Source organism: Grammomys surdaster, unplaced genomic scaffold (genome assembly GCF_004785775.1).
Source record: "Grammomys surdaster isolate TR1022 unplaced genomic scaffold, NIH_TR_1.0 125767, whole genome shotgun sequence".
NCBI lineage: Eukaryota > Metazoa > Chordata > Mammalia > Rodentia > Muridae > Grammomys > Grammomys surdaster.
The window spans coordinates 723122-736211 of NW_021620598.1; the positions used below are offsets into that span (position 1 = coordinate 723122).

Consider the following 13090-nt stretch of genomic DNA (forward strand, 5'->3'; position numbering starts at 1 on the left):
GACTGATCCACACTGGCCATCAGAGCTGGCTCATTCCTTGGGACATGAGCTAGCTAACTCTACTGCACCTCTGATCCTCCAGGAGGGTTGGGGAGATGGTGGCAGCAGGCGTTGGAGCTTCACTGCATGCAGTGGAAGCTGGGGGCACACCGAGAGCACCTGGGGCACCCCCTCTCAGGTGCAGGTCAGCCTGTTTCTCTGGGTTTTCCACAGCTCCTAAGCCTTGGGTATCTCTGAAGTGGCCTCAGCCCAGCAGGTGCCACTTCCCATCCTCACACAGCTGCCCTGGGCCCCACAGGGTCTCCATGAAGTTGTTCAGAAAACAGAGGCCACCTGCTTTGGGTCCTACTCTTCCAGGGCACAGAACTAAACTCCAGAGCCCAAGCCAGGTCACCACCCATAGCTGTCTTACACAGGCTCACAGACTTCGGTGAGACCAGCCCCAGTTAACAGCAGCACTAGGACTGCTCCAGTGCTCAAGAGTGGGGATGGAGACTTGTCATGTTTGTCACAGCAGTGTGTAACTGCCTGCCTGCCTGCAGCAGGCCCAGGGCACACTGAGATGGAGGTTCTGGGACAGGAGGGCAACTTGTCGGGTGACAAGGCTGTGGGAATGTCTGGATCCTGTCATGTGACCACACTGGATGGGACCGACCACTTCCTGTGTGCTGTCATGGGCTACTCTGGTTTAGGTCTGTAAGCCAGTTGACCTCATGCTGGGTTCAGGAGAGGTGAGCCCAAGCTTCTGAGAGGATAGTACCTGTCCCCACAGACAGACAGGCTAAGGTGCTCCAGACCCTGGACCTACTCCCTTTGAGCAAACATTGCCAGCTTTCCAGAATCCCCCTCATTTACAGGCAGGTTGCACTGCCTGCTTGTGTCAAACTCAAGAGCTGCTAACACCATTCTCCAGCTTCAGCAGGACAGTGTGCTCAGAACAGTACAAACTATTTGCACTGGGCATCTGGGGGTCAAAAGGCCTGCAAGTACCACTGGTCAAGACCAATGACAGTTGTACAAGAATGAGACACTTGGGCAGTAGGACAGGTCCTGTCCAGAGGCTGACAGCTCTGCTGACAAGTCTATCAGATCAGGCACAGGCCTTTCCAACAACAAAACAAGTTCATGGGCCTCATTCCCAGGACTCCCCATCACTGAAAGAGAAAGCCAGCTGGCAGCTTAGAATGGCTCATGTGTATTATGTGTCTTCCCAGGACCTTCGCTACACTCCTGCTGTGGAGAGTCTGAGGGAAGCCATAGACACAGTATGGGACACACTGTCCATGGAAGACTTGCTGGTGGTAGTGTCTCTGTGTGAATGAACAGGGGCTGGCCTAGGAAGGTCAGAGTGCCCAGCCATCCTTCCTGCCTAGACACACCCCACCCCTTCACCGGTCTCCTAGTTTCTTATACAAAGGATGACCCACTCTAGGGCGTACATAGGCACTTAGTATGTGCTTCTCAGGAACATATGGCATATGGACTCGATCTCCCACTGGTCAAGTGAACAAAGAACAAGGCCACCAGACAGACTCAAGGCCAAAGGAGCTAAGATGTTGGCCCTGGGAGGGCAGTGTGTCACAGGCGGCTGAGAAGCTCCTCTGGCACCATACCTGGCTTGAAGCCAAGCAGTGTGTCCATAACACCCACAGGATAAGTCTAAGACTGCCCCAGGCTAGCCCTTCTGGATTCACTGAGGAACATGGTTGAGTGCAGACGCAGAGCAGCATTCTGGCTGAGGTAGTCTGCACGGTGCTCTTTCCCCCAGCAGCCAGATACCCTGTCAGTCGGAGGATAGGCTAAGTCACACATTGGCACTCAAAGGCTATGCTCTGAGGAAGGCTTAGCCACAGCTGAGACTGCAGTGTCCATTGTCCTTAAGTCTGAGGAAAAGAGGCAGGCAGGCGCAGAGGCTCGCCCTGGGGCCACGCCACTCGAGGTCCTCAGTGGTCAGGGTCCATGACGGTCTGCATCACGTCCACATGGCTGTAGGACTTCCAGGCCTGCCTGTTGCAGCACTTCAGGATACTTCCCAGCTGCTGCCCGGGGCCCACCTCAAAGGTGCTGGGGAACTCCATGCCTTTCTTCCGCTCGTAGATAGAGTGCATGGTCTGTTCCCACTTCACTGGCGACACCACCTGCTGCCCCAGCAGCTTTCGGATGTATTGTGGATGTGTGTATCTTTGCCCACTGACGTTGGAATGGACAGCAACCAGTGGCTTCTTGATGTTAATTGTGCCTAGAACTTTCATCAGGGGGTCCACAGCTGGCTCCATGAGGCAGGTATGGAAACCTCCACTTACAGGCAGCATCTTGGTGCGCCTGAAGTAATACTTAGCAGAATTCTTCCGGAGAAATTGAAGGGCCTGGAGGGGAAAATAAAAGGAATCTCACAGAAGCCAAGGTTCCAGCTGTTGCTGGCATCCTCATGGATGTACGGCTGTGTGTGTGTGTGCGTGTGCGTGTGCGTGTGTGTGTGTGTCTGCGTATGCATGCACAGTGCTGAGGTGGAATTCTGTGCATACAAGCAAGACTCTTCTACCACTGAGTTCCATCCACAACCCTTGGCTTTTGAGACAAGGCCATGGTACAGAGCTCAGACTAGCTTTGTACTCAATCCTCCTGCCTCCACTTCCTGAATGCTGGGATTACAAGGTGTGCACCACATGTGGCCAGTAAACTCTTCAGCTCTAACCGTAGTTCATTCTTTTACTCCTAGTTAACTTGGCTGCACAGTCAGTGTCCCTTCCTGAGTCTGTCTTTTCTTTATCTTTATGAGCATGAATGTTTCGCCTGCATGGATGCCACATGCACATCCAGTGCCTGAGGACAACAGACAAGGACATCGGGTCCTCTGAACTGGAGTTATGGGTGGCTGAAAATCACCATCTGGGTTCTGAAAACCAAACGTGAGTCCCTAGCAAGAACAAGTGCCCCTAACCACTCTACCGTCACCTCCGGTCCCCAACCACTGTAACGTCACCTCCGGTCCCCAACCACTGTAACGTCACCTCCGGTCCCCAACCACTGTACCGTCACCTCCGGTCCCCAACCACTGTACCATCACCTCCGGTCCCCAACCACTGTACCGTCACCTCCGGTCCCCAACCACTGTACCGTCACCTCCAGTCCCCAACCACTGTACCGTCATCTCCAGTCCCCAACCACTGTACTGTCACCTCCAGTCCCCAACCACTGTACTGTCACCTCCAGTCCCCAGCTGTCTTTGGAGGGAGCTGATGTTGATCTGCCCCAACTGAGAAGTGACCATGGCTGTTAAACAGAAATGCAGTATGTCTTGACCTAGGACTGACTGGTGGATCTCACTCCATACCACTCGTAATTACACTGTAGCCATCTCTCCTGGTTTCGGACGGTGCTGCTTTGGCTGTCTGCCCATCTCTGTGCCCCACTCCCTGATGAATGCACACGGCTCCCTGGGCATGGGAGTAGGACTTCTGACAATGAAGCCCAAACCTCCATCCTGTCTTTTGTCCCAAGTCCCAGTCCAGCCCAGCAGTCAGCCATGGAGCTGGCAGGGCAGGTGTGCACTCTACGCCACGAGAGGCCTGGGCTCTTACTGTTTCCAGTTCTTTTCAACCCCAGTGTTGGACACCCACTGAGGACACACCTCAGGAACTGGGAGACTTTCTGACCCTATAACACCATCTGTTCCACTATGCCTGGATTTGACCTCATGGAGGCATCAATGCATACAGCCGCTCAGTGACACTTCCTGAGGCGCGGAGTCCCCAAGTGCCTCTCAGGCAGAGTTCTGGATTAATCATCTCAAAGCCATTAAAGATAGGCCACAGTCTCTAGATCCAGAAGGCTCCTCTATAAAGGCTCCAGTTCTAAATACTGCCAAAAGCCAAGGAGCCTTTCCCGTATCAGTTGATGGAAATATACTCTAGGCTCAGTAGAACCCCAGTCTTCACCTGAGCTTTTTGGGGTAGCACTGCCAAGGCTACCAGAGTAGCACCTGGCATGTTAGCCAGGGTCTCCCAGGTGTAGGAAGCAGACTGGATGTGGTAGAGCAGACTTCTGCCTGCCTGGGGCCTCCTGTGCTTCTTTGACAAATCATGGGGTGAGCATGGTGACCCTCTACCGTGTCATGTTAGTCAACAAGGGGCTGCAGTGCTCACAGGTTCAGAGGTGGTGTTTGAAGACATCCAGCAAAGGTGACCCAGACAGTGGGGACAAAAAGATTGGCCAAGCAAGGGACCCACCAGTGTGAGAACACGCATTTAGTGGCAAAGAACTATGTCTGTTTGTGTGTGTGTGTGTGTGTGTGTGTTTGTGTGTGTTTTGTTTTGTTTTGGAGACAGGCTCCCACCATGTAGTCCTGGCCAGCCTAGAACTCACTATGTAGACTAGACTAGCCTTGAACTCAGAGTGATCCTCCTGCCTCTGCCTCCCAGGTACTGGGATTAAAGAAGTGCATCACCACACCTGATTATATGTTTCTGTTTTTGAGACAAGGTCGTAGGTAAGTAAGGCTGGCCTTGAACTCACTATGTAGCCAAAGCTGGCCCTAAATGTCACATCCTTTTGCCTTCACCTCCCAAGTGCTGGGTTGCCATGGCTTCGGTGGCAAATGCTGAGGCATTTGATTTTGAGTGCAGGGTCAGCACTGGCTGCACAGAAAGATTCTCAGATTTCTGGCTCTTGTCTCTCCACCTCAGCTTACACTTGTGTGATGGGATAAAGACGCCTTCTAGATGGTGGACTGGCAGTGCAGGAGTTAGACATGCTAACTGGCCCGGACATGGCTTCTGGCCACTTTCCTGACATCTCAGGTAACAGAGTCCCCAGCTCCCACTTCCATAGGGCTCCTACCCCTCCACTCAGGCCCTTTGCTTGCCCTGCCCGTTACTGTGCTCCTGGACTGGAGTGGCCTTGTTCCGCTGCTGCTCCTCTCATGAGATGAACACTAATGGGTCTGTGTCCCTAGTGCTGGTACACAGAATGTCCTGCTGACACCTGAAGAAGAGCAGCAAGCACTTGAATGCAAAATCAGACACTTAAGAAGCCAAGCAAAATCACAGAAGACGGCTCTTTTCCAAGAGCAGCCAGACCTCAGGCTCTTAAGAAGCCAGAACACAGTATGGAAAGGCCTAGACATGGTGTGACCTAGCCCTCTGACCTGACCCACAAGCCAGGCAGCTGGGTCACAAATGTCCTGTCTGCAGGGGACCAGGCACTCTCCTGGCTTCCGCTTCCCTCTGCAGCCCTCACTCTGCAACACATGCTCTCCACCCTCAGACATGTTCTGCAGACTACAGCACAAAGGACTGGAGGCTGTGAGGGCGGCTCCCATGAGCACTAACCTCTAGGTGTCCTGAGATGACCCTGCAGTCAGGAAAGAGGTAGTTGGACACCTGACACACCGGGTTCTCTATGCCCAAAGACTTGCAGTGCTCCTGGGCTTCCAAGCAGGCAAAGGAGAAGTTGGACTGACGCTGGCCGAGGACAGACAGCATCCCACTGGGAACAGCTTCTGATGCTTCTTGCATCGCTTCGGCTCGGACCTTCACTGCATACAGACCTAGCCAGAGGGAAGTGCATTTGGAAGTCTAACTGTGAAGTGGAGGGTGAGCCGTCATTCAGGGAAACAAGGACAGTGGTGCTGACTGCCAGCCCCAGGGCCACAGCTTTAATTATCTTTATGTGTGTGCTGCGTGGCCACATCCAGCACAGAAGAGAACTTACTGCATAGGACTGACCTGAGTCAAACCCTTAGCACCCACATAGAAAGTCAAGTATGGCTTGTAAACCTATAACCAAGCAAAGTAGGAGGTGGGCCAGCCTAGCTCCAGGTTCAAGGACAGACCCTGTCTCAGCTGAATGAGTGGTAAGACACACACTGGTCTTCTCTAGCATCTGTTGGTGCACATACATAGTACACACACATGCATACAACCACAGAGAGAACGGGAGGGGTAGGGAGGAAGGGAGAGGAGGAACAAAGGTGAAAAACAAGCCGGGCAGGGGTGGCGCCCACCTTTAGTCCCAGCACTCAGGAGGCAGAGGCAGCAAGAGACTGGCTCAGCATCTAAGCACGTTTCTGTTCTGTAGAGGACTAGAGTTCTGTTCCCATCACCCATATTGAGATAGCTCACAAGTTCCTGAAACTCCAGTTTAAGGGAATTTAGTGCCCTAGGCACTGCACACACATGGTACACATAAACTCATGCAAGCACATACACATGAAAAGACAGATCAATCTAAGTCAAGGAGCTTCCTGCCTAGGGCAGGACTGAAGCCTCTTTTTGGCTGTCACAACTGTCAGAGATTCTATTGAGAGTGATGGACAAAGACCAGGAGTCCTGCGACAAGGAACACCCTACAGTGATCAAGAAAATCCTGAAAACTAGAATCCCCTGGTCGCAAACATCAGTGTGAGTGCTTCAGAGCTCAGTGAGGGGCAGAGAAAAATAGACTTGGTGTGGGGCAAGCCCTAGCTTCAGGTCCAACTTTGAGCTGTGTGATCCAGACCTACAACATCCACTCTGCCTGGGCTGTTACTTAAGAAAAGCCGAAAAGCAACAGTCAAGAGCACCAGACACTCAGGCAGCTGTGAAACTACAAACACGCACATGAACACATAAAACATGGTTGTCATTAACCAGGCAGGAGTAATCCATGCGGAGCATGAGAGCCCAGCACTGCCAATGCAGGAGTAGAAATGGGCTCAGGTACAGCTCCAGGGCTGAGACACTGAGGAAGGACTATGACGACACTCCTGTCCTCTCCCAGTGTCTGCTCCTTGGGCAGGATAGGCTGACCGGAACAAGGAGAGACACAGGCACTGCCTGGGGCTTGACAGAAGAGCAAGGACCTGGAGGGGAGGCAGCCTCACACCCTTCTCTATGCACGCCATTCACTCAGCACTTGGGTATGTTCGTATGGAATTTACAGCTCTGTGTCCCAGGCAACTGTCGGGCATACACGTGCAGAACTGTGACAGGAAGCAGAACACACTGGAGGTAGTGGGTATGTGTGACCCTCTCCTGTGGGGGTGGTAAAGCAGTGACGGTGACACAGACACTCACACACACCTATGAACCCACTGTCATTCTGCAAACCGCACACAGTACTGCAACATAGCGGTTTTGGCAGACGTGGGCACACTGCTAGCCCTTCCATGATAGCAATGCTTTTAAAAACAGCACTGGGGTGGAGATATAGCTCTGTGGCGGAGTGCTTGCCTAGCATGCTTGGGGCCACAGGTTCAATGCCCAGCACTACTCCCTCAAGAACACCTTTCCCATTTCTCCCAACCCCAGCAGGCTCTAATCTGCCCTTTCTACCAACTAGACTCGTGTCCTGTGCACACTCATATTACAGTTTAACTGTACAGTAGCTCTCCTGTTTACATTCCCAGAAGCAGGAACCTGGGCTGACTTCTGCACACTCTCAACCTTCATCTCCCATAGGGTACGAAGTGAAGTTCGTGTGGGCTGTCTTGCACTTCCCTGTTGACCAGTGTCAGTAAACATAGGCTTATCATCCATCTGGGTCTCATCTCCCTAGAAATGTGCATTCAAGTCCTTTCCCTGAACTCAACTATAAAGTAGACTGTCAATCAGTGAATCATTCTGCCAGGCATTTGTGTGATGTTCTCTCTCTCTCTCTCTCTCTCTCTCTCTCTCTCTCTCTCTCTCTCTGTCTCTCTGTCTCTCTGTCTCTGTCTCTCTCTTTGTGTGTGTGGTCTGTGTGTGTGTGTGCGCGTGCATGTGAGTGGTCTGTCTATCTCTGCCTCTCCCTCCCTCCCTCTCCCCCACCCCCAGACTGAGTGTTACCTATGGGCGAGATGAAAACAAAAGGGCCCCCCCCCCCGTCCTTTTTGAGACAGGGTCTCACTATGTAGCCCTGGTGGATCATCTGGGACTTGATATGTAGAGCAGGCTGGCCTTGAGCTCACACAGATCCACCTGCCTTTCCTCATTCTCCAAGGGCTGGGATTAAGGGCACGAGTCCCAAGCTCAGCACAAGTGATCTCTCTGCCACAGCCTCCTGAGCAACCAAGCCGACAAGCATATGATACTTTGCCCAGTTTCAGCCAAAATAAATAAATAAATAAATAAATAAATAAATAAAAAGATCTTAGGAAATGGGGCTGGAGAGATAGCTCATCAGTTCAGAGGACTAACTCCTCTTGTAGAGAACCCAAGCTCAGTTTCCTGCACTCCAGCTGGGTGCTGAAACAGGCTTTGCAAACACTAGGCAATAAAGTATTCACTTACTTTTTTTTTTCATAACATGTATTGAACATCTTCCAGGTGTGACAGGTATAGAATGTGATAGTCTTAAAATGCAAAGCATTTTAAGGAGGGCCAGCAAGAGGGCTCAATGGTACCTGTGGCTAAAGCTAACAACCTGAGTTCAATCCTAGAAATCCACATGTTAGAAGGAATAGACCAACTTCTAAACAATGTCCTCTACTATCCTCACAGACACCGAGACATGTGCATCCACACATACATATACACACACTGAGACATGTGCATGCACACACATACATATACACACACTGAGACATGTGCATACACACACATACATATACACACACTGAGACATGTGCATGCACACACATACATATACATACACTGAGACATGTGCATACACACACATACATATACACACACTGAGACATGTGCATCCACACACATACATATACAAACACTGAGACATGTGCATGCACACACATACATATACACACACTGAGACATGTGCATGCACACACATACATATACATACACTGAGACATGTGCATACACACACATACATATACACACACTGAGACATGTGCATGCACACACATACATATACACACACTGAGACATGTGCATGCACACACATACATATACACACACTGAGACATGTGCATCCACACACATACATATACACACACTGAGACATGTGCATACACACATACATATACACACACTGAGACATGTGCATACATACACATACATATACACACACTGAGGCATGTGCATACACACATACATATATATACACTGAGACATGTGCATACATACACACATACATATACACACACCAAGGTATGTGCATGCATACACACATATATAAACACACACTGAGACATGTACATGCATATACACATACATATACACACTGAGGCATGTGCATGCATACACACATACATATACACACACTGAGACATATACACACATATACACATACACACACCGAGACATGTACATGCATACACATACATATACACACGCTAAGGTATGTGCATGGACACACACACACTTTTATGTAATTAAAAAAACAATGCAGAGGACAGTGAAGGATGGCAGCCAAGAAAATCTGGACCTCATGAATTACACATGGAAAGCAAACACACCTCAAATCCTAGAGACTTCAAAGGGGATCGGTGGAATCCAGTCCTTGAGATCCAGTGTCATCTATAGTCCTATGTTCCCTTCCCAACACCCCTAGCATGGATCCAGCACCACTGTCCACAAAGTCCCCTGTCCCCACTGAGCCCAGCAAGAACACAACCTGAACAAGCGACACTTCTTGTGTACCTTCAGCAAACTCCATGGCTCCAGCAAACACAAGGGCTGCAAACTCTCCCACGCTGAAGCCAGCCGCAGCAACACAGTTCTCAATGACCTGCGGAGACAGCAGATTATGAGGCCGAATCTTCCAAAGAACTCAGTCCTGGGATATGCCCCCCCCCCCCATAACTGTCAGGGCACTTAAGTGTCACCATGAGCCAATTCTCTGGTACTCCCCTTTATTGATGAGGACTTTAGCAAGGCAGCTAAGGTCAATCCTAGTCACACCACCAGCCAGAGCTCTGGTTCCTCTTGCCTCTGCCCAGAGTGGCTTCTTGGGCACATGGGGTATAGGAATTACAAGCACAGTGCCTAGGGCCACTCATGGCTGTAATCAGCACTAGAGAAGGCTAAAGCTAAGGAGTTTTGGATTCAGTGCCAACACAGCTACAGGACAGTTCACCCTTCTCATGCTCCCAAACAAAAACAAAAGTACAGGCATAAAACATGTTTTTCTGGGGGCTGGAGAGATGGCTCATCAGTTAAAAGCACTGGCTGCTCTTCCAGAGAACCCTAGTTCAATTCTCAGCATCCTTGTGGCAGCTCACAACTGTTTCTATTCCAGAGGATCCAACACCCTCAGAGACACGAATGCAGACAAAACACCAATGCACATACATTTTAAAAATATGATTTTGGCCGGGCGGTGGTGGCGCACGCCTTTAATCCCAGCACTTGGGAGGCAGAGGCAGGTGGATTTCTGAGTTTGAGGCCAGCCTGGTCTACAGGGTGAGTTCCAGGACAGCCAGGGCTATACAGAGAAACCCTGTCTCGAAAAACCAAAAAAATAAAAAAAATAAAAAAAATATGATTTTCCAGGCCACAGAAAAGCAGATTTAGTACCCCAGACCTAGTTCACATTACTACTAACATAAAGTAGGTAATGCTAGTATCTATAAAATCTCAGCACAGGCTCGGCCCAGAGAAGCATTGAGTGAATGTGCCACAGGACCATGATCGTTCCTGTTATCTGAGCCTCCTGTCACTCCTAACAATTACCTCAGAAGGTGACTGTGAAGGTAGAACAGAGGGTCTCGGCACCAGTTAATATGTATTGTCCTGGGATTACTCTATCTCAGCAGCAAGTGAACTCACATGCTCTAATAGCTGCTGTGCCATTTTCTGTCTTTTTTGACAGGGTCTCACTATGTAGCCCCGACTGGCCTGGAACTCAGCAACATCTGCCTGTTTTTTCTTTCTTAAAGATTGTGTGCACCAGGCAGTGGTGGCGCACGCCTTTAATCCCAGCACTTGGGAGGCAGAGGCAGGCGGATTTCTGGGTTCAAGGCCAGCCTGGTCTACAGAGTGAGTTCCAGGACAGCCTGAGCTACACAGAGAAACCCTGTCTCAAAAAACAAACAAAAAAAGATTGTGTGTGTGTGGCCAGAAGAGGGCAAAGGATGTCTTGGATCTCAAGTTACAGGCATTTTATGAGCCAGGGTCCTGGGGACTGAAACTAACTTCTACATGAGCAGCAAATACTCTTAATGACTGAGCCATCCCTGAGCCTCTAACATCAATTTCTAAATAGATTTCATTTAAGGAAGTCATCTTATAGAAACATCTTAAAAGGGCTGGAGAGATAGTCGGCTCAGCAGTTAAGAGCTGCTCTTCCAGAGAACCCAGATTTGAGTTCCAGCACCCACAAGATAGTAACAAATTGTCTCTAACTCAAAACCCAAAGGGTTCAGTATCCCTTTCTGGCCCCTGGGGGCACCAGACATGGATGTCACTCACAGACATAACATACTTGCAAAATACCCATACCTAAATCTTTAGCATTTAATAATTACTCCAGCAACTCAACCTCATGTAAAATCATGGCCCTTACCCTACTGTATATTTCTTTCTCTGACACACATCTTCAAAAAATTGTTTTTAAATTTTTTTATGTGCATTGTATTGTAACTTCCATGTACTTCTACATGATGGTGCCAGATCCCCTGTAACTGGAGTTATAGACAGTTGTGAGCTGCCATGTGAGTGCTGGGAATTGAACCAGGATCCTCTGGAAGAGCAGACAATGTTCTTAACCGCTGAGCAAACTCTCCAGCCCCTCAAATTTTTTTTTATGTGTGTGGCTAGGTGTGGTGGCATGAGCCTTTCATCTCAGCACTTGGGAAGCAGAGACAAGAGGATCTCCGTATGAGGCCAGCCTGGTCTACAAAGCGAGTTCCAAGATACCCAGGACTGTTACACAGAGAAACCCTATCTAAAAATAAAACAAAAAAACAAAATAATTTGTGTATGGATGTTTTGCGTGTTTATATGTTATGTGCACGTGGTGCACATACCTGATACCCCTAGAGGCCATAAAATGGCATCGGGTCCCATGGAACTGGAGTTATGGATGGTTGTGAACTACTACATGGGTTCTGGGAACCGAACCCAGGTCCTCTTAATTTCTAAGCCATATCTCTAGCCCAACACATAAATCTTTAATGTGCTATGTTAACTCAGTGAATTAAGTGTGAACTGTCTGCTCAAGATGCAAACTCCCCTGGAGCAGGGATCTTTATTTTGTGCAGTAGGTCTACAATACTATCAACGAGGACAGAAAGGGGACCAATAAGAACCAGACTGAGGAGCCCTGAGACCCAGCAGGCGGGGTTCGGTCCTCGTTCCTCGGCTCACCGCCGGCTGCAGGTGATGTAGCTTCTCCACGGCGGCCAGCGAAGCCACAAAGACGGCGGGCTGGCAATGCACTGTGCGGTCCAGGTCCTCCTGAGGCCCCCGCAGGCACAGTTCCAGCAGGTCGTAGCCTAGTATCCGGTGCGCGGCCTCATAGAGCTGCCGCACACGCGGGAAGCGGAGCAGGCCGCCACCCATGCCGACCGCCTGGCAGCCCTGGCCCGGGAAGAGCAGCACGGAGCAGCGCGAGGGCGGCCGCCGCGCCACCGCCTCCTGGACTCCCTCCTCGGCCACGCTGGAGTCCCGCAGCAGCTCCGCTACGTCCACGGCGTCCGGCGGCGGCTCCCGGAGGCTCGAGGCGGCGCGGCGGCCCCAGGAGGCCCAGGCCCACCGGGCCCGAGCTACACGGGCGTTCATACCGAGACGCAGAGCGGGTGTTCGTTACTGCGGCGGCTGAGACGCACTGCGGCTGCGCAACAGGGAGGTCCTTCGCGTATTTCCGGTCGGGTCACCTAAGCAGCCAGGAAAAAAACGTTCCTATGTAACTAATCTTAGCAGCTCTCAAACTATTTGCAGTTGCGTGTTGGTTCTGGAGTGGTTCGTGAGTTTCCTTAAACCTCCCCAGCTAGGAACCGGAGATAGCACTTCATAGTGAGCCTTCAATAAGTATTTACGTACTAAATTATGCATCACCGTCCAATAGAACGTGAAAGTACCGCGATTGTTTTTTGGTTTTGGTTTGGTTTTGCCCATGATTCTGCCAACTCTACTAAGCAAACAGTTTTCTTGCTATCTTAGTTGTGCTTAGCACAACTAAGGTGTCTGGCTCATAATAAGAAGCCAGTAAATCTCTGTGTCGTGGA

The 13090-nt window shown here is 50.4% G+C and overlaps 1 protein-coding gene across 1 annotated transcript; it reads right to left on the minus strand.

Annotated features, from left to right (window-relative positions):
• Positions 1-1172: 1172 nt before the first annotated feature.
• Mcat (malonyl-CoA-acyl carrier protein transacylase) lies at positions 1173-12644 on the minus strand. The gene is made up of 4 exons (XM_028788780.1): positions 12231-12644; positions 9564-9651; positions 5331-5548; positions 1173-2366 (listed from the first exon to the last, which is right to left on the minus strand). The coding sequence occupies exons 1-4, from the start codon at positions 12642-12644 to the stop codon at positions 1944-1946; spliced, it is 1143 nt and encodes a 380-aa protein (XP_028644613.1). The 3' UTR covers positions 1173-1943.
• Positions 12645-13090: the final 446 nt, after the last annotated feature.